This window comes from Erithacus rubecula (assembly GCF_903797595.1).
Source record: "Erithacus rubecula genome assembly, chromosome: 24".
In the NCBI taxonomy this organism is placed as follows: domain Eukaryota; kingdom Metazoa; phylum Chordata; class Aves; order Passeriformes; family Muscicapidae; genus Erithacus; species Erithacus rubecula.
Window position 1 is genome coordinate 839013 of NC_136676.1, and position 24978 is coordinate 863990.

The 24978-nt window shown below is 56.6% G+C and overlaps 4 protein-coding genes and 2 long non-coding RNA genes across 16 annotated transcripts in view; 2 read left to right on the top strand and 4 right to left on the bottom strand.

Moving 5' to 3' along the window:
- Nucleotides 1–2721, top strand: part of SPEN (spen family transcriptional repressor) — a 66411-nt gene extending 63690 nt beyond the window's left edge. For all 6 annotated transcript variants that reach the window (XM_079326029.1, XM_079326028.1, XM_079326030.1 and 3 more), the window contains 2 exons: nucleotides 51–209; nucleotides 1358–2721. In XM_079326029.1, the coding sequence (XP_079182155.1) occupies nucleotides 51–209; nucleotides 1358–1489 (291 nt within the window). In that variant the 3' untranslated portion in view covers nucleotides 1490–2721. The remainder of the gene's footprint in view (nucleotides 1–50; nucleotides 210–1357) is intronic.
- Nucleotides 221–1346, bottom strand: LOC306811918. The gene is made up of 3 exons (XR_013776766.1): nucleotides 826–1346; nucleotides 667–727; nucleotides 221–551 (listed from the first exon to the last, which is right to left on the bottom strand). It is a non-coding gene; the product is annotated as an uncharacterized lncRNA (long non-coding RNA).
- Nucleotides 2722–5177: 2456 nt separating the features above from the next.
- ZBTB17 (zinc finger and BTB domain containing 17) lies at nucleotides 5178–11191 on the bottom strand (the record flags this gene model as incomplete). The annotated part of the gene is made up of 14 exons (XM_079326166.1): nucleotides 5178–5556; nucleotides 5643–5732; nucleotides 6640–6855; nucleotides 6934–7064; nucleotides 7215–7335; nucleotides 7413–7529; nucleotides 8012–8099; nucleotides 8424–8724; nucleotides 9190–9332; nucleotides 9422–9660; nucleotides 10012–10128; nucleotides 10203–10376; nucleotides 10637–10825; nucleotides 10987–11191. The coding sequence occupies 14 exons, from the start codon at nucleotides 11189–11191 to the stop codon at nucleotides 5279–5281; spliced, it is 2409 nt and encodes an 802-aa protein (XP_079182292.1). The 3' UTR covers nucleotides 5178–5278.
- Nucleotides 11192–12874: 1683 nt separating this feature from the next.
- Nucleotides 12875–14823, bottom strand: LOC306812028. Its single transcript, XR_013776781.1, has 3 exons — nucleotides 14710–14823; nucleotides 13437–13535; nucleotides 12875–12997 (listed from the first exon to the last, which is right to left on the bottom strand). It is a non-coding gene; the product is annotated as an uncharacterized lncRNA (long non-coding RNA).
- Nucleotides 14824–17492: 2669 nt separating this feature from the next.
- Nucleotides 17493–18710, bottom strand: HSPB7 (heat shock protein family B (small) member 7). Of its 2 annotated transcripts, none has more exons than XM_079326322.1 (3): nucleotides 18428–18710; nucleotides 18211–18344; nucleotides 17493–17995 (listed from the first exon to the last, which is right to left on the bottom strand). In XM_079326322.1, exons 1-3 carry the CDS (start codon nucleotides 18480–18482, stop codon nucleotides 17810–17812), a joined length of 375 nt encoding a protein of 124 aa, XP_079182448.1. In that variant the 5' UTR covers nucleotides 18483–18710; the 3' UTR covers nucleotides 17493–17809. The 2 variants fall into 2 exon arrangements, with proteins under 2 accessions (XP_079182448.1, XP_079182447.1); XM_079326321.1 differs by having other exon boundaries at nucleotides 18211–18347.
- A 41-nt stretch (nucleotides 18711–18751) lies between these two features.
- CLCNKA (chloride voltage-gated channel Ka) lies at nucleotides 18752–24201 on the top strand (the record flags this gene model as incomplete). 5 transcript variants are annotated; one of them, XM_079326319.1, is made up of 19 exons in its annotated part: nucleotides 19038–19167; nucleotides 19246–19374; nucleotides 19483–19611; nucleotides 19717–19856; nucleotides 19946–20023; nucleotides 20106–20184; nucleotides 20258–20383; nucleotides 20494–20578; nucleotides 20658–20759; nucleotides 21532–21616; nucleotides 21705–21866; nucleotides 21956–22025; nucleotides 22277–22387; nucleotides 22475–22688; nucleotides 22771–22904; nucleotides 23452–23543; nucleotides 23623–23706; nucleotides 23813–23899; nucleotides 24032–24201. In XM_079326319.1, the coding sequence occupies 19 exons, from the start codon at nucleotides 19047–19049 to the stop codon at nucleotides 24068–24070; spliced, it is 2067 nt and encodes a 688-aa protein (XP_079182445.1). In that variant the 3' UTR covers nucleotides 24071–24201. The 5 variants fall into 5 exon arrangements, with proteins under 5 accessions (XP_079182443.1, XP_079182442.1, XP_079182445.1 ...); XM_079326316.1 differs by lacking the exon at nucleotides 19038–19167 and adding an exon at nucleotides 18842–18932 and having other exon boundaries at nucleotides 19946–20184; nucleotides 20258–20578; XM_079326315.1 differs by having other exon boundaries at nucleotides 19946–20184; nucleotides 20258–20578.
- Nucleotides 24202–24978: the final 777 nt, after the last annotated feature.

Sequence of the window (24978 nt, forward strand, 5' to 3'; positions counted from 1 at the left end):
GGAAAGACCCATTCATCCAGCATTTCCCTGAGCATGTCCTTCCCTTGCAGGTGGAGAGTGATTACTGCCTGCTGCTGGCCCTGCCCTGCGGCCGGGACCAGGAGGACGTGGTCAGTCAGACGGAGTCGCTCAAGGCTGCGTTCATCAGTTACCTGCAGGCCAAGCAGGCTGCAGGCATCATCAACGTCCCCAACCCTGGCTCCAACCAGGTACAGGCACAGCACCCCTGCATGGGCACAGGGACACTGAGCACAGCACCCCTGCAGAGCCACAGGGACACTGAGCATTGCACCCCTGCAGAGCCACAGGGACACTGAGCATTGCACCCCTGCATGGGCACAGGGACACTGAGCACAGCACCCCTGCAGAGCCACAGGGACACTGAGCATTGCACCCCTGTGTGGCCACAGGGACACTGAGCATTGCACCCCTGCAGGGCCACAGGGACACTGAGCATTGCACCCCTGCATGGGCACAGGGACACTGAGCATTGCACCCCTGCAAAGCCACAGGGACACTGAGCACAGCACCCCTGCAGGGCCACAGGGACACTGAGCATTGCACCCCTGCAGAGCCACAGGGACACTGAGCATTGCACCCCTGTGTGGCCACAGGGACACTGAGCATTGCACCCCTGCAGGGCCGCAGGGACACTGAGCACAGCACCCCTGCAGGGCCGCAGGGACACCACACCAGTCCCTAGTGGCATCAGCGGCTCAGGCTTCTTCTTGGAGCTGCCTGGGGTTATTGGTCAAAGAACCCCCACATTTCTATCACCCATCAAACACATTAATGGGATCCATAAATTAATGATGGAAGCAATACAATCATTGATGGAATGTTGAAAACTACCCCAAAGCCAAAAAAACCTCAAGTGTGTGTTAGGTGTGTTTCCAGTTCATCATCTTGGGCTGAAAAGCAACCAAATGCATTTCCCAACTCTTTATCTTAGAAGTAGAGTCCTTGTTTCTTCCCTGTGTCCTGATTTTTCCAGGACAGCTGTTGTTTTCTTGTAGAATGCATTTGGAGCTGGTTTTATTTATTCCAGGTGCGTTGCTGCCTGAATGCACTTCAACCTGTGTGTAATTTAATTCTGGGTGCAAAGAGCCCAGAATGAGCGGCCAGTGCTTGGAGCAACCACTGAAATGATAATTAATGGGAATTTTTCTGCCTTTCCCAGCAAAATCTGCCAGCTCCTACACCTGTGGTGTTGAAAGCTCTCCACCTGGGAGACAAAACCCCTGGCTCCTTTTTTATACATGGTTCAGGACCCTGTAAGCTCCCAGAACATCATCAACATTTTTAAACCTTTGTAGGCATGGGCTGTCTCTGACCCCTGGTTTTTCCCTCCCTGCAGCCTGCCTACGTTCTGCAGATCTTCCCACCCTGCGAGTTCTCGGAAAGCCACCTGTCCCGCCTGGCCCCAGACCTCCTCGCCAGCATCTCCAACATCTCTCCTCACCTGATGATTGTCATCGCGTCGGTATGAGCTGTTTACCAGTTACTGACTTTTTATTATTTTCATTTTAATTTTTTTTTTAATTTTTCCAAGGCCCTGCAGCAAAAAACAAACAACAACAACAACAAAAAAAAAAAGCCCACAAAAAAACCACATGAAAAATTAATTTTAAAATAAAACTTAATTCAAAAGAAGGAGAGAAGGTCGTGAAACAAGAAAAATGCTGCCAGAAACCAGCCTCCTGCCCGACCGGCCTCGATCAAACCTTGGATGTTTACATGTTGCTTTAGCTTATGGACAACTGATGCACTCAGCAGGTGGACTGGGCTTGGGTTCCCGTGCCTCCTTTTTTGGGGAAAAAAACATACAAAAAAGAAAAAAAAAAAAAAAAAAGAAAAAAGATAAAAGGATGGCTTATTTTTTTTAACAAAAAAAAAAGGAAAAAAATAAAAAAGAACCTGAACTGCCTTTGCACTAAATTAGTGACTCGGACTTTGCACAGTTGGAGACGCTGTGACGTTCTGGATGTCTTGACACACATTGACCGCGCCGTGGACGTTCTGCAGGGACTCTGCTGAGATTTGTGGGTCAAGGAGCATTTCACAGTCATTTTTTATTTTATTGGTTGTTTTGTTGGCTTTTTTGTTGTTTTTTTTCCTTTTGGGGTTGTTTATTTTTTCGGGGGGGTTATTTTTTCTGGATGTGAACCTTCCTCTTCCTCCACCTGCCCCTGCTGCAGCCGTCTTCTCTTCATCTGGGATGTACAGTTTACACTGAAAAACAAGAGAATACAAAACAAACAACAAAACAAAAGGGAGAGCTTTTTTCCTTCCTGGTGGGATATGCAGAACTCAGTGGGTGTGTGTATATATAAATATATATAATATATATATAAATATATATAATACTGACTTTAAAAAAAATCAAATCCCCACAACATACATTTTTTTTTAATCTGTGCCAAAAATGTGTTTTCAGAGAAAAAAAATCTTATTTTCATACTCAGACTTTGTATTGTCACTCATTTGTAAGTGCGCTTCATTTAAACATCCCCTTGTCTCATCAGCTGTGGAAGTGTTATACACTTGTACAAAGACTCTGCCCCGGCCCCCCTCGCCTCCCCTAACACTTAATTAATTTATGGAACTTGGTTTTTTTTTTTTGTTTTGTTTTGTTTATTTTTGGTTTATTTTTTTTCTCAGCGCAGTTTTGTTTTGTGTGTCCATTGGATTACGAACTTTATTAAAAAATACAAAACACGTCGGCGCCCCGACCTCGTCCCTCGGCGTGGGGAGGGGGAGCAGGGAAGGGGAGGTGTGGGGGCTGCCAGGGAAGGGTCACCTGCCTCTCCTTTAAAAACCACCAGGAAAAAGGTCCTTTCATCATACTAAACCAAATTTGTCTTGATTTCCTCTCATGAGTTGTAAATATTTGTGAAAACTGAAATTGCAGGATTTGCCCCCACTTTTAATCTCACCACGTACCAGCTCCTCACCAAAAAATCCCTGGATTACTGATACTCATCATCCTTTGAAATACAAGAGCTAGACTTGATGTTCTTTGCTGCTTTTCCACCCAAATCCCTACCAGGTGCAAGTGGGAAACCTAATCAAGGCTGGTGTAAAATTAAGCAGATGTAGTGAAAAAGGAGGTTTAGGACAGAATTTGGGAGCTGGCCTCCAAAACCAGAGGAGACTCTCACCCTGCACCCCCAGGCTGAGGTTGGAGGGCAGAACAGAGCCTGTTTTGGGGTAAAACCAGGACAAGAAGGTGCTGCTGATGCCCAGGATGGAGGTGGGTGTTGGGAGCCTGGCCAGGGCACCCCACTGTGACCCCCAATCCCACTGGGGGATTTGGGTGGAACCTTGGACTTCCTCCCCTTCCCCCAGGGAGACGGGACTGAGACAGGACTGATGGACAGAACCGGGACATGGAAGGGACTGGGACAAACGGACACGTGGATTACTGGGGCAGAGGGAAAGGGTCTGGCCCTGCTGCTTTCTGAGTGGGGCCTTTGGGATAAAAAAAGGGCGTTTTTGGGGTGTTGTGCAAGGGCTAGGGGGGGCTGGAGGGCACTCTCTGTGTGTCCAGGTGTTGTGCAATGTCCGTGCACCCAGCTGGACCTGTCTGTCCATCCAGGCCCATCCCCTTCACCCATTCCATTTATTGATCTGTTGGACAGAATGGGAGAGGGTCCAGCTGGACACACAGACAGATGGACGGATAAACATCCAACTGGACACATGTATTTCCAGCTGGACAGACACCTGCCCAGCCACACACTGTCCTCCTCCACCCATGTGAATAAAATGCCCCAAAATGTACTTTCCACCCCAAAGGTCTCTCCAAAACCAGTGATTTCAAGCCCCTGCCCTGCCCCCACAGCTCACATCAGTCTGTCTGGGCCCATCCCTGTGTCCATCCTCCAGCCCAGGCTCTGGGAGATGGGGAAGGGTCCGGCCCGATCCTGACTCCAAATCCATGGACAGTGGGGAATAGGTTGGGGGCAGGGCAGGGGTTTTGGAGAGGGGCCTCGGAGGCAAAAAGTGCATTTTTGGGGCATTTATGGCCATGGGTGGAGAAAAAAGGGTCTGGCTGGGCAGGTGTCTGTTCATCCGCTTGTACAATGTCCGTGTGTCCGGCTGGATGTGCAATGGTCCCTCTGTCTGGCTGTGAGTGTAACCAGAGAACAGTCTGTGTGTCCAGCTGGACATGTCCCTATCTGTGTCTGCCTGTCCAACCATCCCTGTGTCCATTTGTCCATCCATCCCTACACCTGTTCAGCCATTTCCACCTACACCTGTTCAGCTGACTGTCCAACCATCCACAGCCCTGTCCATGTGTCCAGCTGGACAGCGCAGCCTGTCCTGAATTCTCCAACTCCCCAGGCTGGGGAGCAGGGATGAGGACAAATGGACACATGCATGGTGGCACAGGTGGGCACATGGATGGGCAGACACATGTCCAGGTGTCCAGCTGGACGTGAAACTCTGTCCAGCCCAAAGGTCCATGTGTCTCTACCACTGTCCAGCAATCCACAAAACTTTCCATGTGTCCAGCTGGACCTGCAGCCATCTCTGTGTCCATCTGTCCTAGCTGTGTCCGTGCATGTGTCCATTCCCTGCCCCCCTGGGGGGGCGCTGAGGGGACAGAGCAGGGGGTGAGAGTCCAGCTGGACCCAGGGACCGGGGCAGTTCCTGCCAGTGTGGGGGGTTCTGCAGCCCCCCAGCCCCAGCAGGGGAGGGGCCAAGGCTGGAACCAGCATTATCCTGCTGGAGCCCCTGGGCCAGGGACAGACAGAGGTGGACACACAATTCCTGAGACCCCCCAGCCCCCTTCCCAGCTGCAGGGCCCGGGGGAGCCCCTGTGGGTGTGCCCAGCTGAGCCCCCAGACCCCGGGTGGGGGAGGACAGGCTCCCATCCCCCACCTCCATCCAGCAGCACCTTTTCTCCTGTTTTTACCTCCAAACAAGGGCAGCTCCCTTGCCTCGGTGGGGGTCAGCAGGTGAGGGTCTTCTTGGGCTTTACCACAGAAATCCCCATCTGCTGTCCTGGGTGGGGCTAAAAACCTTACACCACCGTTTTTACCCTTAATCATCCCATTTATCCTCCCTTTGAACACATCACACTCTCAGCACTGATTGGAGTATTTCAGTCCCCACCCAAAAGATGCCCTGGAGGGGAAACCGCAGCGTCCCCCCTCCCGGAGCACCAACCCTTATAAAATATTGCATTTTATTCCATCTCTTTCCTTGCAGAAATACACTTTTTACACCGTTTCCGAGCTGCCCTTTAAATAAAGGCTGGGCGGGGGCGGGGTCACTCGGGGGGCGGGGGTGGCCCCTCGGCCGGGGGCGCCGGGGCAGCGGGCGGGGGCAGCTCGGGGCCGTCGCGGGGGCGGAAGAGGAGCTCGGCGGCGGGGATGACCTGCTCTGCCGGCCAGCCCGAGGAGCCGTAGGGCTGGTAGAAGTCCGGCTCCGCCTGGAACATGACGAGCGCCTGGGCCGTGTGGATGCGCACGTGCTGCGCCAGGCTGCTGGCGTCCAGGAACTTCTCCCCGCAGGAATCGCAGGCGTAAAGGATCTGCGTGTTGGGGTCTGCCGGGGGACAGAGAAACGCACACAATGGGGCAGGCGCTGGGCCGGTGGGATGGGAGAAGCCGGCCCGGTATTCCCGGTCTCACCTGCCTCCTGCACTTGCTTCACGGCTTTGGTGATCTCAGCTTTGAGTGCTTCGGTCTCATCTGCTGTCACCGCGGCCGCCACGGGCACCACTGCGGGGACAGAGGGGAGAGGGACATGGGGGGCACAGGGACATGAGGGCAGGAATTCTCCCCCCAGCCCTGGATCCTGCCCACTGCCGAGGGTGGGAGCAGCTCCAGTGGGATGTTGGGCTGCCCAGACTCGGGTGCTGTGCTCTCGGATAAATCTCTAGCGCCTCTGGGGGCTCCAGGACCCCCAAGCTGTACCCCATGGAAAAGCCCCAAACTGCCCCCCACAAATGAATCTCCCTTTTGGGATGACTCTTGGGCCCCTCGAACTGCACCTCATGGATAAACCTCCCTTTCAGGACCATTCTAAGGCAGGGTCCTGCCCCCAATAGAAAAATCTCCTTTTTGGGAGGTCTCTTGGAACCCCAAGCTGCTCCATGGAGATCCATCCCCCTTTTAGGACAGTCCTGGATCCCCAAGCTGCATCCCATGGATAAGTTTCCCTTTTAGGGTGGCTCCTAGGACTTCCAAGGTGCACCCCCATAAATTAACCTCACTTTTGGGATCGTTCCAGGTCCAGCTGCTCCCCACAGATTAGTGTTCGTTTTGGGGTGGCTCATGGAACAACCAAGCTCCTCTCCAGGGATAAAATCTCCCTTTTGAGAAAGCAGCTGGGACCTCCAAACTGCACTCCATAGACAAACCATGAGACACCCCAAGCTGCCTTCCCATGGATAAATTTCCCTTTTGGGATGACTCATTTATGGGGATTCAGCTTAGGGGACTCAGTAATCTCACTGTGGGGACAACTCTGGGACCAGTCAGCTGCTCCCTATGGATAAGTCTCCATTTCAGGACAACTCCAGGACCACCCAGCTGCATCCCATGGCTAACTTTCCCTTCTGGATGGCTCCCAAGCTGCACCCCATGGATGAATCCCTTTGGGAACCCTGTGGGCCCCCCAGCTCACCCGTGAGCTGTGTGACAGCAGTGGCAGCCAGAGCCTCGGTGGCCAATGTCACCATGTCATCGGATGCCACCGTGACGATGTTGACCTCGTCACCTTCCTCAGGCTCCAGGATTTTGATGCCAGCCTTGCCCTGGTGCACGGTCTTCACGTGGGAGCGCAGGTTGTCCACGCGGTTGAAGCCACGCCCGCACTTGTCACACAGGAAGGGCTTCTCCCCTGGGAAGAGGACATGGAATGGGGGGGTGGGTGAGGGGTTGATGCCCAGGGTCAGTGCAGGGTTTTGGAGATACCCACCTGTGTGGATGATGATGTGCTTGGACAGGTCACCCACGTTGACGAAAGCTTTGTTGCAGACGGTGCATTTGTGGGGCCGGATGTTGTCGTGGTGACGGATGTGGTTGGCCAGCTGGCTCGACTGGACAAACCTTTGGGATCGACACCACAGTCACCGGTATCACCCTGGTACCTCCACCCTCCCTCCAGAGGACTGCACCCGGCAGTGGGTGAGTGGAGGTGCCCACAATATTCCACCACCACCCAAGTGCCCCTCCCGGTATGCAAAGGGGAATCCTCACCTCTTCCCACACCGCTCGCACACGTAGGGCTTCTCCCCGGTGTGCTGGCGCACGTGGGCGATGAGGGAGCTGGCCTGGGTGAAGGCTTTCCCGCAGATCAAGCACTGGCACGGCTTCTCTCCTGGGGAAACACAGGAGAAGGTGGGTGGGGAGCAGGGGGGCAGGAGGAGCCCTCGGGGAGGCAGGAGCCATCTGTACCGGTGTGGATGCGGACGTGGCGCTGCAGCGCGCCGGGGTCGGCGAACTGGCGCTGGCAGTGCACGCACACGTACGGCTTCTCCCCGCTGTGGATCCGCAGGTGCCGCTTCAGGTTACCTGGGAACAGGGCAGGCTGAGGGACACTGGATCCTTCTCCCTCTTTTCCTTCCTCCCAGAGCCCCAGAAGCTCCCCCGGGAAAGGCTGGTGCTATTTGGGGAGCAGGGACTGCACAGGGATCAAGGGAATTCGGCTGCACTCTGCCTGGGATCAGGCAACAATGTGGAAGTGAAGATAGCCAGGACAAGTACCCAGTGTTGGAGAGGATCAAAAGACTCCACTGGGATCATTCCAATCCTCTGGCTCTGCAGCACGTTGGGAGAAGATGGGAGGAGACAATCCCATCTCCAACATTTGGATGAGGAGCTCATTTCCAGGGAAAGGAGCTCAATGGGGAAAACCAGGAATTCATACAATACAACCATGGCACTGTAAAGCTGGGATGAAATCCTTCCTCTGGCTCTGATCCGGCCACAGAATACTCCCTGCTCCCCCCAGACCATCTAAGTCCTGTCACTCAGCCCCTCAGCCCCTGTGTTACCTGATGTGGTGAACTGCTTCCCACATTCCCGGCACTTCAGGGGCCCATCTGCAATGTGGATCTTCAGGTGAGCCTTCAAATTCCCCACCTAGGGATGGAGAACGGGATGGAGAGAGCCCCAAACCCCTTTGTCCCCCTTCAGAGCAACCCAAGTTCCCGTGGATACCTTCTGGAGTGGCCTCTGGGACCTCCAAGCTTCACCCCATGGCTAAACCACCCTTTCCAAGCTCCAACACCCCTGAACTGCATCCCATGGATAATCCACTCTTTCAGGACTGTTCTGGAATCCCCAGCTACACCTCATTAATACAACCACCATCCCAGGACAGCTCTGGGAGCCTCAAACTGCATCCCTCGGACAAATCTCCCTCCCAGGACCACAGTGGCTCAGCTTTGCCACTCCCCAGCACACCTGGTTGAACTTCTTGTCGCAGTGGGGACACTTGTGCTCCTTGTCGGTGTCGTGCGTCTCCAGGTGGCGCATCTTGGAGGTGGGGTCGGAGAAGGAGCGCCCGCAGTACTCGCACTGGTAGGGCTTCTCCCCGCTGTGCACCAGCTGGTGCCGCTTCAGGTTGCCCGAGGTGGTGAAGAGCTTGCCGCAGTCCTCGCAGCGGTAGCGGGCCTCGCCCGTGTGCCGCTTCTTGTGCAGGTTCAGGAGGCTGATGAGCCGGTAGCTCTTGCCACACTCCTCGCAGCCGTACGGCTTCAGCGGGCTGGGACGAGGTGGCAATGTCACACCCAGCACCCGCTGCCCCAGCCTGAGCGCCACCCCCAGCCAGAACCACAGCCTGCCTTGGGAGGGACCTCTGAGCTCATTGTGTTCCACCAGACCCCACCTGTCACTAGACCAGACTGGTCCAGGCCCCATTCAGCCCTGAACACTTCCAGGAATGGGGACTCCGTGAAACAACACAAAAGGGAAGAACTATTTGGATGATGGTCTCGGACACAGGGTAGGATTCTGATGGTGTCTTTGCAGGGCAAGGAATTGGGACTTGATCCTTGTGGATCCTGTGGATCCCTTCCAACTCAGGACTATTCTGTGACTATGACAGAGGCAGAAAGACAAATCTCCCAGATACCCCAACAGTGAAATCCCACAGTGGATTTCCAAAGGATTCAACCATTCCTAGCAAACCTCTCACTTTTCAGGTGCCTGTCCCTGGCTCCAGCCGTACCTGTGCGTCTTCTCGTGGGCCTTGCAGGCAGCTGGGTCAGAGAAGGCCTTGTTGCACTCCCTGCACGAGAAGGGCTTCTCTCCAGTGTGGATACGGATGTGCCGCTTGAAGTTGCCAGTGTGGGTGAACTCCTTCCCGCAGTCCTAGGGACAGAGGGACAGGTGGTGTCTCCCCGCTGTCCCTGAGGCGCCCGTGGCACCCGGAGCTGCAGCCAGGAGCCGGCCGGCCTCACCTCGCACTTGTGCGTGACGGAGCCGTAGGCCTTGGACTCGGTGCGGTCGCTGAAGGTGCCAGAGCGCAGCAGGCGCAGCTCCCCCGCGTTCTCCTGCCCCGAATCTGTGCTTCCCAACTCGTTATCCTCAGTGTTCTCCCCATTCTCCAACTGGGCTTGCTCTTCCTCAGGGATTTTACCCTCATCTTCCTTCTCCACTATCATCTCCCCCTCTTCCTCCTTCCTTTCTGGCTTCATCTCTGCAGGTAGAAAATGGGAGATGCTCAAGTTTGGGAGCAGCAGCAGAGGCACAAAATCCACCTGTACTTCCTAGCCTAAAGAGACTGGGACTAGGTGTTCCCTATCCCACATCTGAGATGGAAGTGAAAACCCATCCATCATCACTTTTGCTTGGAATTTGCAGGTAATTAGCCCTAAATTCCCAAAGCCTGTGCAGGCAGAGGAGAATTTCCCAACTCTCCTCGCTATGCTCCATGAAAACAGCTCCCAGAGGATCCGTGCCTCACAAAACTCACACACACAATTAATTCCACAGAAAACAAGGGCTCGAGCTCTGGCCAGCTTTGCCCCAGCCCTGCTCACCAACACACCTCCTGTCCCGGTGCCGTCCATGGCTGTGGGGCTGCCGCTGCCCACCGCGCTCTCCGACGGCTGCGGGAGCCCGGCAACGTCGACCTTGAGATCCTCCTGGATGGCAGCACCTGTCCCTGTGAGCACCGGAGTGTCAGGACAGGGTGTGCTGGGGGTGACAGCAGGACCCAGTCACCCCTTGGTGGCTCACCTTCCTGGCAAACTGGCTGCCCCGCAGGTGCCTCGGGCTGTGCCGCGACCTCTGGCTTCTCCTCCTTCTCCTCCTTCTCCTCAGTGTCAGGACCAGCTGAACTGGCTTTGTCAGGCTCCCCCAGAGCTTCTGCCAACACCAGTGTCTTGTCATCAGCCGCCACCTTGTCAGCTCCTGTGAGGGAACAGGCAAAGCTGTCCAGCTGCTGCTGCCAGGATTTCCAAATCCCACAAAATTCACAGAAGCAGCGATTTTTCAACTGCTGGTGCTGCCCAAGAGGGTCAAACTCCATCCTGGTACACCAGGTGCACCCGGGAACTGGGTTTGCAAAGTGGCCAAGGAACATAAGTGGATGAATTTTGGACTGCATGAAGCCTAAGCGGGTAAGTCAACCTCACTTTGCCTGGGTGACAGGAAGCCAGGAGGGTACATACCCATCTCGGGGGGCTGCTGGTTCATCCCAGAGGGATTTTCAGGGGGCACAGAGAGAGATTTGAGCGCGTTGCAAGCGCTGACGATCTCCTGCATCTGCAGGAAACCTGCCACAGCCAGCACATCCTCCACGTTGTCAGGGCTCAGGCTCAGCTTAGCTGTGTACATGAACTCCAGAACCTGGCCCAGGCCTGCAGGGGAGGTGACACAACCACAAATGAGCCCTCACCCCTCACTCTTGCTTTTTGAAACACTCAAAATAACAAGCTGAACAGCCTCCCTTGAAGCCTGGCTAGGGAATTGCATTGTTTAAGGAGCAGGGAGGGATCCTGGATAAAAATTCCAGGCCTACCTGCAGCATTGCTGATGTCCAGGTGCACCACGTCCTTCTGGTCCACGAAGAGCATGCGGAAGTAATCGCTGCAGGCGGCCAGCACGGCCTTGTGGGCCTTGAAGTCGATGCCATCCACCACGAAGGTGCAGTCGCAGAGCAGCCCCAGCTGCCGCTGCTGGTTCAGCTGCTCCAGCACCTGCTGGCTGTGCTGTGGGAAATCCATGGCTGTGGGGAGGGAAAAATCCCCAGGGTGAGGGGTGAGGTGGGTGGTGAAGGGGTCGTGGAGGAAGAGAGATCACAAAGTACAACCTGACTGCCCTGGTGGTTAAAAAAACAGCCCAAAAAGGTGAATTTCAGCTCTTCTCCTGGCTACACCCAACCCCAAACCCTCTCCTCAAACAGCCACGACTCCAGCACAGGGCTAGAAGGAGTTGATGGAACAGCCACAATGATTTTTAGCCACCCTGACAGCTATTGCTCCTCAGCTGGTCCAAGCAGTGAGCCTTGTCACCTCTGCAGACACAAGTGCCATCATCCTCCTCTGTGTCATGGCTCCTGCCAAGGCCACAGCATGGAAGTGTTCATCCAAACCTTCCAGCTCCTGCTCTTTCCAGCTGTTCATGCCACAATACCGAGGAAGTTTTATTATGTGTTTGGAGGGAGTTTCCCATGCTTGGAGCACAGCTGTGCCTAAAGAATGCTGCAAATTGTGGGAAACATGGCAAAGCTCCAATTTTCCAGCAGATCCTTGACAGTAAAGTGCCACACTGTGCATTTTCTCCTGAGCTGCATTGGTAGGATGAATGAAGGTTTTCACCTGGCTTTGTCTTCCAACAATGATTCTGGTGCTGAAGGGATTGCTTCAAGGGATTGGCAAAGAGGGAGGAGAAAGGACACGGGGATTATCCAGTTATTGTTCATGCAGGAATTCTCCAAAGCTCTGGATGCTGGAGTAGGAAGGTTATGGCTCGGGAAGCACTGCAGTCTTCCATGCTCATTGTATCTGAAAGTTACCAGCCCATGGAAGATGTTTTTCCACTTCACCACCTCTTAAATCAGGAGTTTCCAGTCAGGAAAAAGCAAGAGGTTTGGATTCACAACACCAGGCACCTCCAGCTCCTGTTCCTTCCAGTGATCAGTGGTCAGAGGGAGCCTCCTCCTGTCAGCTGTGAGTGCCAGCAACACTCGGAGGAAGATCTTCTTCCCAGGGATTCATTCAGCTTCCAGAGGCACTCCCAGTGTGGATGAGAAGCCAGGAGCTCTCTGACTGCATCAGATCATGCACAGAGATAGGAAGTTCCACTCCATTTTGTTGTTGCAAGGAGCTTCCCTGCCCTGGCTTTCTCCCAATTCTCCAAACTCCCCCAGCCTGTCCCAAAATACATACCTGACAGCCAGGAAAAAAAGTACTTGGGTCAAAATACTGCACAGCATGGCCCAGTGTCGTTTGCAAAGCTTGGAAAATAAGGGGGAGCATTTTCCCTGCAGGGTAAACAAGGCTGTGTTCCGTGCTCAGAGAGCTCTGTGCAGCAGGACCTGAGGAATCTTGACAGTTTGATGCACTAAAAGGGTATTTTGGAGGATTTGTGGGAGGCACTTTGCATCTGAATGATGATTTTTAACATTCCAAGATTGGATTTGTCTCAGCTTTGCTCCCCAGCTTTGAGAAGGAAGCAAAAATCCAGGAAATTCAAGTCTTCCCCAGAAAACCTTCCTATTTTCTGTAGTCTCCCCCATAATGTTAGGTTCCAGCTCCCTTGGAAGCACAGCAGGGAGAGGCTTGGATGAGCTCTCTACACCCACACCCAGCAGTCAATATCATCTTTATCCACTAAAATCCCTGACTCTGAGGTTTGACAATCCCAAACACCTGGACCCAACCACCAGGACTGGTGCCCAAGCTCACCCCTGTGCTGTGAGGAGTGGAGATATCCAGAGGGTCGAGGGTCAGAGGGCTGTGTCTCTCCTTCAGAGATTTCCACTTTCCAGGTGGAAAGTGGTGGTTCAGGTCAGTCTCTACACAGCCATCCTGGGAAAAATGGGACGAAAAAATCAATTTTAAACCTCCAGTCTGGGGTGCTGAAGGTGCAAAATCACTGTGCACCCTCTGATTTCCCCTCAGGGGAGGTAATTCCCCTCCTGACCTCTACCTGACAAGGTTGTTGAGTCTCTTGTTATCCAATTAATCATGGAAAAGTTCATTATGAGCCCACCCACACCCACCACACAGATAAATACAGCAGCTGCAGTCCCAGGGAGCTTCCCACGTGAGCTCTGCTAAGCGCTCCTACTAATGAGCGACATTACCTCTCCCCTTCCCTTCCACATGAATATCTACCTATCAAAAACCCCCAAACCTCCCTAAACTGGAAAAAACAGTGATTTAAACACTGCCTTTCACAGCTGTCACCACCCAGCCATCCATCCTGGAGAGATGAAAGGGAAGAGGGGGTTTGTTTCCTACCCACCGTCATCTCTTGCCTCGTGCGTCAGCTCAGGGAACAAGGCGGCCCCAACCCTCACTGCCTCTGCCCACAGGGGTCTGTCCTCATTCCCACCAATGGATCCTGCAATGTTTGCCATTAGGAAAAATAAGGTTTAGAGCTGATCTGAACGGAGCAGATCCATATAATAATAGTAAGGACCATGAAATAGGGAGGGGCTGCAGAGCTTGTGGTCGGAAGCGGAAGGCGAGCTGTGAGAGGGGAAATGATCACAAAGTGGAAAAAAACGTGGTGAAAAGGAAATAAAAGGAGAAAGACATGAGGAGAGGAACATCCTGGATGTCCCACTGGGAACAGACATCCTGAAGATGCCTTGGTTATTTGGATTTCAGGCTTATGGATGCGCTGGTGCTGCTCTGGACACCAAGAGCCTGAGGTCTGCCCTGAAACCCCTCCTGTTAATGCAGCACCCAGGGATGACAAGCCCTTTTCTCATCGGGGAAAAACACCCTTTGGAAAGCTGGCTGAGGGCTGGAATCTCGGGAGAAGCCCCTGATGCAGATATGAAACTAAGGAAACGGGGCTGGTCCTGGAAACGTGTCACCCATGGCCACCCGCAGAGGGCACGGAAGGCCAGGAGGGGCTCGCTAGACACCTCGCTAGAACCAGGGAAAATCCCGCTCTCCTTGCGGCTCTCCCGGTCCCTGAGCGGGGCGGGGATGTGTCTGGCGCTGGCTCGGGGCTGTGACCCCACTCCCCACCACCGGGAGGGTTTTTCGGTGGCCCGAGGGGACGGTGATGCCCCAAGCCCGGGGGACAGAGGCCACGAGTCCTGTCCGGCTGGGGTGACACGGCGGACAGGGACAGCCTGGGGTGCGGCCAGGAGCTCCCTGCTCCCCTCACGACATCCAGAACTCCCACTGCCCCTCACTAGAGCCCCCACTCCCCCTGCGACACCACCAAGCCCCCATTCCCCTCCTGAGGAGCCCCCGGCTCCCCTCACAGCAGCCAACAAACCCCGACGATATCCGGCAGCCCCTCGTTCCTACCGCGACAAACTCCTCTGCCCCCCACGACAGCCGGCAGCCCCCCGTTTCCCCGGGCCCGCCAGCAGGACCGCCCCTCTCGCAGCCTGCCCTCAAAGAACCGGGGCCGCGCACCGGGGTGACCCCCAAACCGGCTCCGTCACCCCACAGCCAGCGAGCCAGGCAGCTGCCCCTTCCTCTACCAGCGCCCGTATCCTGCTCAGCCCTCCCCCCAGCCCCTCCAGCGCTCTCCTGGGGCCCCCATGTCGCACCTGCCATGCCGGGCCCGGCGGAGCCTCACCCACAGCCCGCGGCCCTCACCGTGACACCGACCAGACAAAGGGCGCCGCCATTTTAGCGCCGGGCGGAAGCGGCGTCGCCCCGGCCCGCCCAGCTACGCCCGCGTCATTGCGCATGCGCGACGGGGCCGGTCACCTTCCCGCCCCTTCCCGCCGCAGAGCGCGCCGTGAGGGGGGCGGTGTGAGGGAACAGGGAGCCGTGAGGGACTGGGGGAGGCGTGAGGGACCGGGAGGAGCCGTGAGGGACTGGGGGAGGCGTGAGGGACCGGGGGAGGCGTGAGGGACCGGGGGGAGCCGTGAGGGAGCGGGGGGAGCCGTGAGGGACCGGGAGGAGCCGTGAGGGACCTGGGGAGGCGTGAGGGAGCGGGGGGAGCCGTGAGGGACCGGGAGGAGCCGTGAGGGACTGGGGGGAGCCGTGAGGGACTGGGAGGAGCCGTGAGGGACCGGGGGAGCCGTGAGGGAGCGGGGGGAGCCGTGAGGGAGCGGGGGGAGCCGTGAGGGACCGGGGGGAGCCGTGAGGGACCGGGGGGAGCCGTGAGGGTCGAAGGTGCCGAAGGTGCTGGCGCCTCCGCCGTGTTCATCGCTAACCATGTTCTCAGCTGCCACATCACCCCGGCTTAAACACCCCCGAAGGCGGCCTGACGACCCCCTCTGTGATAATTGATAAATGATTCGTGTTAATCATAGAAGTTTTGGAGTTTGTATAAACCAGAATACTTTAAAAAGAACATGGACCTAGATAAAGGGAAATATGTTATTAAACCCACTCTGTTTAAATCCTCCTGTTATGTTTATTGTGCATACCAGTTTGTAAAATAAGAAAAAAAAAAAAAGTGTTTTCCATAGTCTGAAAGGTTTTTCTTCAGAATCAGATTTCCTGCCTCTGTGTAATCAATCGCACACTATCTGCTAAAGATCAGACTTCCCACTTCTGGTTTTTTATCTACCAAGACCAGATAGTTACATGACCAATTGTCTGAAGAGCCGTTCCATGAAGTTTGGAAGTTTCTTTGCCCACCACTGCTTACCTTACAGAATTACTACAACAAACAAATAGCAATTATTGATTACTACAAGGAAAATCATCCTATAAAAAGGGAGCTGCAAACCAAGTTTGGTGGAACTGTGGAGTGGCTGGTGACCCCTCACGTTTTCCCCAGCACGCTGCTTGCTCTGTCTGTCTAAAATAAACCGATCTAAATTTTGCTGAATATCGAGACTTTAGTTTCTCATTTATAGCACCTCCAAGAAGGAGTTTTCTGTATATCTAACATAAATCTCCCTTGTCACAACTTGATGCCGTTCCTGCTTTCCTGTCACTTGTTCTCTTGGCTCCATCCTTGTGTCAGGGAGAAGGTTTTCATTTGCTGGAAATAATATAACTTTCCTAACTAATTTTTAATTAATTGTTTTAACTAATTGAAAGCAGCACCCACTTTTGGACAGCACTAGTTAAGTTTCTACACAGATTCTTGCTACTCAGATCATTAAATCACCAAAACCTTAAGTTTGTTGCAACTAACTCTGACAAGCTTTAATAAAGCCAAAGGCATTTGAAGATTGGATATTTGGCATCTTAAATTTATGGCCCTTCAAGGATGTTGGAGTAATGAGAAAATACAGAGGAGATTGAGGCCTGGAAAGGTGGAAATCCTCATCTGAGAGGAAGATAATAAAAGGGCTATCAATAGCCAATAGAGGACAGTATGCTAAATAATGAAGATAATTATGTGACTTAGAACCAATGAACATTAATTTATAAATAAGTTTAAAAGTTTTGTATCAGGTTACAAGGGTGCCCTCGATCCCCTTGTCCAGATGGCTGATAAAGAGCTTAAACATGTCCCAAAAACTGGGTTTTCCCCCAGCTTTCCTGCTGCCGACGAGCTGCAGTGGGCTGCAGCTGGACTGAGCCGGCCCTTGCCCCCTGCACATCTCCCCTGTCCGGGAGCGACCGGGCAGAAACGGGGCAGAAACGGGGCGGATTTTCCCGTTTTCTTGCTCCTTTCTCCGCATCTCCCCGGGCGAGGGCCACTAGATGGCAACCAGTGACCGGCGCTGGGTGCCGGGCTGGCTGCTGGGGACGGAGCAGCCGCGTCCGTCGCCGGGGCCCGACGGCAGCGCATCGCCGCTGCCATCCCTGGCGTTCATTCACGCTTTGAACCCCTTTTCCCGAAGCGGGGAGCGCCCTTTGTGCCAGCCAGAGCAGCCGTGCCTGGGACGCTGCCAGGGGTGTTAGTGCCAGTCACGAGTGGCTCGGGCCGCCCCGCGGCGGCAGCAGCAACACGAGCCGGGCGCTGTGTGTAGCCATAAACAGGCGCTGGCCTCGCCTCGCTGCTGTGGGTACACACAGCGGGACGGAGCCAGCCCCTTCCCTCCCTGCGGCAGCTTTTGCCCTCCCCCCAGAAAAGAAGCCCTTGGCTTGGGGGCCGTCATCCCGCCTCGTGCCGGCCTTGGGGCATCCCGAGGGTGGTGGGTGAGGGTGGGCGAGGGGAGGAGGAGGGTTTGGTGCCCTTCCAGGTGGGTCGGCAGCCGAACAGCTGAGGGAATGACTCTGAAATAGAGCTTCGGGGAAGAAATGAGTCACCCCGGGCTGGAAATAAACAGGGCAGCGGGCGCCCGAGCGGCTCCTGGTGCGGGTTTTTGTCGGGATGGTGGAATATCCCTTACCGAGACACCCCTCGGGTATGAACCCACACCCCTTTTTGAGGGTAAAGCATCAAGGAAACATCAAAAAGCGGAGAAGGCAGCAGTCAGACGTTCTCAATAATTTATCCCAAGCTCTATATACAAAGACAAGCTCTGGCGGAGGGTTGGAAAGGGAACCTGGCTCCCGGCAGGACTCTTGGCAGGCTTGATCTTCCCCCTCAACACGCGCCAGCTAAAAATTGCCGGAGCTGGGACTCCCCTCCGGAGTTTCTCCGGTGGGTGACGGGATGCGTTCAGCACAGGTCTGACCCCACTCTGGAGGGAGCGTTCCCATTCCCTACCCCGCGTCCCGCCTCCTTCCCAAATCACCCATTGAATTAGCGAGGGAGAGAAAGGAGCGGGGGGAAAGGAGCCCCCCGACCCCTCAGATCTTGATCTCAGTCCGGAAGGTTTGCTGGACGTGCTCGGAGTGCTTGGCCGGCCGGCGCTGAGCCCGGATGGTCAACATCCCGTTGTCCGCCAGCGAGGACGACACGGACGTGGGGTCCACGTCTTCGGGCAGCTGGCACTTGTGGGTGAAGGTGTTCATGACGGTGCCATCCGTGGCCAACTGCGAGGGAAAAATGGGTGAAAAGAGGCGATTTTGGAGTGCAAGCGGAATGGGAACTCATTATTCCCTGTGGTTGCCATTAATTAATGGTTAATTAAAGCCCCCTGACGCTGTGGCTGCAGCTGTTTGGGAATTGGGTGGTTCCCGCATCCCCCGGTGAGGATTTTGGGGTCCCCCGCTTTGGGGGTGAGCAGGGAAGAGAAGGGAGCACCCACCTTCTCGGCGTGCACCTCGATCTGGTTGTTGGAGGTGGTGACGATTATGTCCTCGGGTGCGAAGTCGCTGACGTCCACCGTGAACTGATAGGTGTTCCCCAGGGTCTTCACCACGCCCGTGTTACCGGGACGAGCTGCTGGACAGGTTTGCGGGGGTCACAGCCACGGCTTACTGAGGATCCCCCCCACATGCCTCCTGGGTGTCCCCCAAACTCACCTGGGAACCCCAAAGTCTCCCCGTGGGGCCGGACAAAGCTCCCGAAAAGCTCCATGGTGCCGGCGGGCGAGGATTTCACCTTCACCCAGCGCTTGCCCCCACCTGCGACCCCCAGCTCCCACCGGGGGGAAGAGCGGAACCCCCTTCCTCGTTCTCCTGCCGGCGAAGGCGACGCCGGATCGGTTATTTCGGGATATTTCGACTTGACGAGCTTTTTAAAGCCTCGTTAAGGCTCCCGGCCGCCTGCCAGACCTCTTGTAAAACCGGCTAAATTTAGGTCTTGCGCCGGAGACGGTGGAAATTTTTCCCCTCCCCGTCCCCCCCCCAGCTCAACGCCATGGAATGCGATGCCTATTATTAAGGAATAATCATGATAATTAATTAAAATACTTATTAAATCCTCCCCGCCGCGGGATGTACATTGGGATTGGGAGCTGGGAGGTGGCGGAGGGGGGGAGGAAACCCGGCTCACTCCGGCCCGAGCGGGTCCGTCGGATTCGTCAAGGTCGTTTTTAATGAGCTCGTTTGCAAACTCAGTCGGGCAGCGGAGGCCGAGGCGGGAGGACGGGTCAGGGGTGCTAAAAAAGAAGGGGGTGCAGTCCCCAAAAACGTTCCCGGGATGGAGCGCCCCGTCCCCGGGGGGCTGCGGGGGGAGAAGGAAGAGGAGGAAGAGGAGGAGAGGGTGCTGGTGTCGGAGCACAGCTGGAGACCCTGTCCCACCGCCCGGAGAAGGGTCCGAGGTGAGACCCCCACCCAAAAAAGGGGATTCTGGGGGCGGGGCCTTTGGGAAGGTCAGCGCCCTGTTTCCCCCCTCGCAGGGTGCTTGGAGTGGGTGAAGCGGCAGCTGTTCCGCGTGGGGGAGGATTGGTACTTCCTCTTCATCCTGGGGATCCTCATGGCCACCATCAGCTTCACAATGGACATCATCATCATCAGGCTCCACGCGGGTAAACGAGGGGTGCCCTAAGGGGGCTCCACCGGCGTTTGGGGGCTCGCCGAGGGTATGGGAGGGTCTTTCGGGGGGTGCATCTCCCCTCTCCTCACCTCTCCTCCAGCCCACATGTGGCTGTACCGAGAGATCGGGGACATCGGGGTGCTCAAGTACCTCTCGTGGACCATGTTCCCTATGGCACTGGCCGCCTTCTCCACCGGCTTTTCCCAGAGCATCACCCCGCACTCCGCAGGTGAGCCAGCTGCACCCCGTCCTCCCTGGCTCCTTAAAATGCTCCCTTGCTAATGGGGGACCCCTAAAATTTGGATCCTGGCTCCCTCCGTCCCCCCGGCTCCAGGTTCCGGCATCGCGGAGCTGAAGACCATCCTGATGGGCGTGGTGCTGGAGGACTACCTGGCCATCCAGAACTTCGGAGCCAAGGTGGTGGGGCTGACCTGCACCCTGACATGCGGCAGCACCGTTTTCCTTGGGAAAGTGGTGAGGGATCCCCTTCTGAACCCCAGAATCCCCAGCGGTTCAGTTGGTACGGGGTGGGGGGGATGCTCAGCGCTCTCTCCCCCTCCCAGGGTCCCTATGTCCACCTCTCTGCCATGGCCGCAGCCTATCTGGGGAAGCTGAGGACCACGGTCACGAGGGAGTATGAGGTGCCACGCCCAAAAAACGAATGGAGGGATTTGATTTTACCCCTAAAAGTTGGGGTTGTGCCTAATCCCCCCTGCCCTACAGAACAAATTCAAGCAGCACGAGATGCTGGTGGCAGCTCAAGCCGTGGGGGTGGCCACAGTCTTCGGGGCACCCATCAGCGGTGAGGATCCCCCCCCTAATCCCCCTCTGGGCACCCCTAAACCTTGCCCTGATCTCTTCCCCTGTTTTTCCAGGGGTGCTTTTCAGCATCGAGGTGATGTCCTCTCATTTTGCCGTACGGGATTACTGGCGAGGCTTCTTCGCTGCCACCTGTGGTGCCTTCATGTTTCGGATCCTGGCTGTGTTCAACAGCGACCAAGGCAAGGCAGGGCAGGCAGGATGTGCCCCCTCTTCCCCCTTACTCTCCCCCGTGGTATTTTTGGAACGCTCACCACCAAACCCACACCCTCATTCCTGTCCCCCCTCCCAGAAACCATTGCTGCTGTTTTTAAGAGCGACCTCAAGATTGATTTTCCCTTCGACTTGCTGGAGACCTTCTTTTTTCTGATTTTGGGGTACGGAGGGTCTGGTTTTGGGGTGCTGTCTGTGCTCTGCCTGTGCCCTGCCTGTACCCTACCTGCCCTCTCCTCACAGGATCATCTGTGGGGTTGTGGCCTGTGCTTATCTCTTCTGCCAGCGCTGGATGATGGTGGCCGTCAAAAAGAACCGGCTGACAGCCAAGCTCTTGGCCACCGAGTCTGTACTGGGCGTCCGTCCATCTGTCTGTCTGCACCCTGCACCCTCTGTGTCCGTGTGTCCATGCCGTGCAGGCTCTGAATGTCCCCATGTCCTTCCCATATACCCCGGGTGTCTGCGTGCCTCGCATGAAGCACCCTGGGTGTCCCTGTGTCCCCCCCCTGCACCCTGGCATCCCTGTATCCCCCCCTGCACCCTGAGTGTCCCTGTGTACCCCCCTGTGCCCTGGGTGTCCCTGTGTGTCCCCCCCTGTACCCTGTCCATCCACCCTGGCATCCCTGTGTCCCCCCCTGCACCCTGTCCATCCACCCTGCGTGTCCCTGTGTCCCCCTTGCACCCTGTCCATCCACTCTGGGTGTCCCTGTGTCCCCCCCCTGTACCCTGTCCATCCACCCTGGCTGTCCCTGTGTCCCTCCCTGTGCCCTGTCCATCCACCCTGGCTGTCCATGTGTCCCACGCTGCACCCTGGGTGTCCATGTGTCCCCCATCCTGCCCATCCAATCTGAATATGTCCACCCTGTGCACACATCCACTCCATACACCCTGAGTGTCCCTATGTCCCCTCCCTGAACCCCAAGTGTCCCTATATCCCCCCATGCACCCTGTTCACCCCACCCCATCCACTCTTGGTGGCCATATGTCACCCCCAGTGACCCTGGGTGCCCTGATGTCCCCCCATGCACCCTCCCCACTCACCCCACTGACCCTGGGTGTCCCTGGGTCCCCCCATCTGTCCATCCCCACACACCCAGACCCCCGTGTCCCCCTGCAGCAAACCCGTGTACACGGTGCTGGTGGTGCTGCTCTTCGCCTCCATCACCTTCCCGCCCGGGCTGGGGCAGTTTATGGCCTCCAAGGTGAGTGGGGACTCGTGGGACTCCCTGGGGACCCCAAAACCTTCCAACCTGAGGGGGGCTCAGGGTGTCCATTTGTCCATCTGTCCAGCTCACCATGAAGGGGTATCTCACCTCCCTCTTTGACAACCGCACGTGGGGCTTGCTGGCCCTCAACACCTCGGAGGTGGCCAAGCCTGGGGAGCTCTGGCAGGAGTGGAACCATCCCTCTGCCACCATCTATGGCACCTTGACCTTCTTCCTGCTCATGAAGGTAACCATGACCCCTCAAATCTCTGGTGGACACCCTCAACGTGGTGTCCCCAACATGGTGACCCCCTCCATGTCCACTGGTGCCCCCAGTTCTGGATGCTGATCCTGGCCACCACCTTACCCCTCCCAGCTGGGTACTTCATGCCCATCTTCATCTATGGTGAGTCAGGGGCTGGGGGGATGTGGGGGGGACAGCCAAGCTGGGGGAGGGGTGCAGGGGATTCATTCAGCCCTTGGAGTGGGGATACTGGGGGTGTATCCCAGAGAGGGATACATCGAGTCTGGGGGTACAGGGGAGGCATTCAGCTCTGAGAGGGCTGCAGGAGGGTGGTCACCTCTACCCTCTACCTCCACCATTTTTTTGGGGGGGCTCCTGGGATCTCCCCACCTTCCCTTCTCCCCCAATTTTAGGAGCAGCTATCGGCCGCCTGATAGGGGAGGTGGTGGCCCTGCTCTTCCCACGGGGGCTCTATTCAGAAGGACCCCCACGGCCCATTATTCCTGCTGGCTACGCCCTGGCTGGTGAGTCCAGATATCCCCACGGGCAGGGGGACACCCACGGGTGGGGGGACACCCACCCCCATCCCCTGAGCCCCCATTCCCCCACAGGCGCAGCCGCATTCTCGGGCTCGGTGACCCATGCGGTGTCCACGTCCCTGCTGGTGTGTGAGGCCACGGGGCACCTGGGCCACGTCCTGCCCACCGTGCTGGCCGTGCTGGTGGCCAACGCCATCACCCAGAAGAACCAACCATCCTTCTACGATGCCCCCATCATTGTCAAGAAGCTGCCCTACCTGCCCCCCATCCGCAGCCGGCACATCGCGTAAGTGCTCGCCCCAAAAATCCACATTCTGGGGGGATTCTCCAGGAAATGATGGAAATTTGGGGGGGTTTGCATTCCCCAGCTCCTACCGAGTGGTGGTGGAGGAGTTCATGGAGCGCCGGGTGGTGGCCTTGGCCAAGGGGGACGGTTTCCAGGAGGTGCTGGTGGCCTTGGACGCCTCTGCTGATGCTGAGTACCCCGTGGTGGAGAGCACAGGTGGGATGTGGGACCTGGTGGGGTCACTGCCACCCTGTGGTGGCCCTTCTGTGTCTCCTCATGCTGTCCACAAGGTGTCCCCCAGTGCACACTGGATATTCCCATGCTGTCTCCAAACCGTGCCCATGCTGTCCCTATGGGGTGCTCCTGCTGTGTCCCCAAACTGCCCTTGTGGTGTCCTTTGATATTCCCAGGCTGTCCTGTTCCCATGTTGTGCCCTCGGTGTTGCCGTGGTGCCACTTCAGTATTCCCATACTGTCCCCATGTCATTCCCTCAATATTCCCATACCAGCCCCGTGGTGTCCCTGTGCTGTATCAATGCTGTCCCCATCCCCTTTGGTGTCCCCATGCTGTTCCCTCGATATTCCCATTCTGTCTCCACAGTGTCCCTATGGGGTGTCCCCTCAATATTCCCATACTGTCCCTGTATTGTCCTCATACTTTCACCCTGCTGTCCCTATAGGGTGTCCCCAGTACCTCCCCCTGTTAGTCCCATACTGTTTGCTTGGTGTCCCCCTGGTACTCCCATACTGTCCCCTCTCTCCAGGGTCCCCCACTCTGGTGGGCACTGTCAGCAGGTCCCAGCTGGTCACCTTCCTCCAGAGCCACGAGCACCCCCAGGCCCCCCAAGGGGAGAAGGTAAAGGGGGTGGGGGGCACCCTACCACACCCAAAAAGCTGCTTTTCCACCCCAAAATTAACATGCCACCTTCCTCAAGATGGCCATCGTGGGGACACTCGGGGATGACTGCACCATCGAGCCCATCATGCTCCAGTTCTCTCCGTGGACCTCCTTGCACCAGGTTTGGGGAGGAAATGTGTCCTGGGAGCCCTTCCCAGGTGTGTCACACTGAGGGGACACTGCAAGGGTGGCTCTCTGCCCACGTCTCCCTGCTGTCCCTTTCCCAGGCCTATCACCTCTTCCAGCTGCTGAAGCTGCAGCGAGTCTTTGTCACCCGCTCTGGGGAGCTGGTGGGAGCCGTGAGCAGGGCAGAGGTGAGGGGGAAAAGGGGGAAAAAAGAGGCGAATGGGGGCGAAAAAGGGAGGAGAAAAGGGGGGCAGTGGGGGAAAAAGGAGAAAGGAAAGTGCGGGGAAAGCCCCCGTCTCACCTCCTCTGTGCCCTTCCAGCTGCGGAGAGCAATCGAGGACCTCGCCAACCCCAAGTGATGACGTTCTGGGACCACGGGGGACCCCTCCCCAGGGGTGTCCCCCAGGAAAAGAGCGGGAGTCCTGACCCCCCAGCTGGTGGCGCCGGTTCCGCAGGAGTCCGTGTTGTGTATTAAACACATCGACCCACCAGTGCTTCCTCCTCCTCCTTTTCCAGCCCCGCCGGTTTCTTTTGCGGGGAGTTACCCTCTCCCAAACCCATCAATAACGCTTAAAACCGCCAACAGCACCCCAAAACTGCTCAGGGCATGCACTGAAGTGCCCCAGTTTCTGTGACACCCCACTATTCCCCTCCTAATACTATCAGCGCATAATTAATAAGGGGATGGGTGTTTAGTGACCCCGAAATCCGAGGGGTGGGGGGGCCGAGCCCCCCGCCCCTTGGTGACCCCGGGCTGGGGTGCAGCAGGTCTGGGCGGCGCATTGGGCGCTAACGAAACCGTAATTAAGCCTGGGGGGGTTAATTAGGCGCGGCGGGGCAGGTTGGGCAGGGCGGGCATGCCCGGGCCCGGCTCAGCACGGGTGAAGCGGGGTCAGCGCCAGGGAGACACCCCAAAAGTGGGGCAGGAGCTGGGCTGGGCTGCGGGCTGGGCGCTGGGAGCGGGGCTGGGCTGCGGCACCCACGGGCAGAGCGAGGGGAGGGGGGCGCAGATCGCTCGGGGGGGTGGGTGGTCAGCACCCCCAACCCTGCCCGGCACCCCAAAAGCGCCGCCGTGCCCGTGCCTCAGTTTCCCCCTGGGCTCCTTGCCCCGCCCCAGGCACAGGCGCTGCCAGGAGCCGCCCGCCGTGTCCCCCGGTCCGGCCGCTCCCGCCGGACTTTGAGCCGCGTTCCAGGCTGAGCCCGGCAAAACCGTGACACCCACGGGCCAAAATGTCCCCAAACGGGGTGAAACCCCCCCAAAACCGCG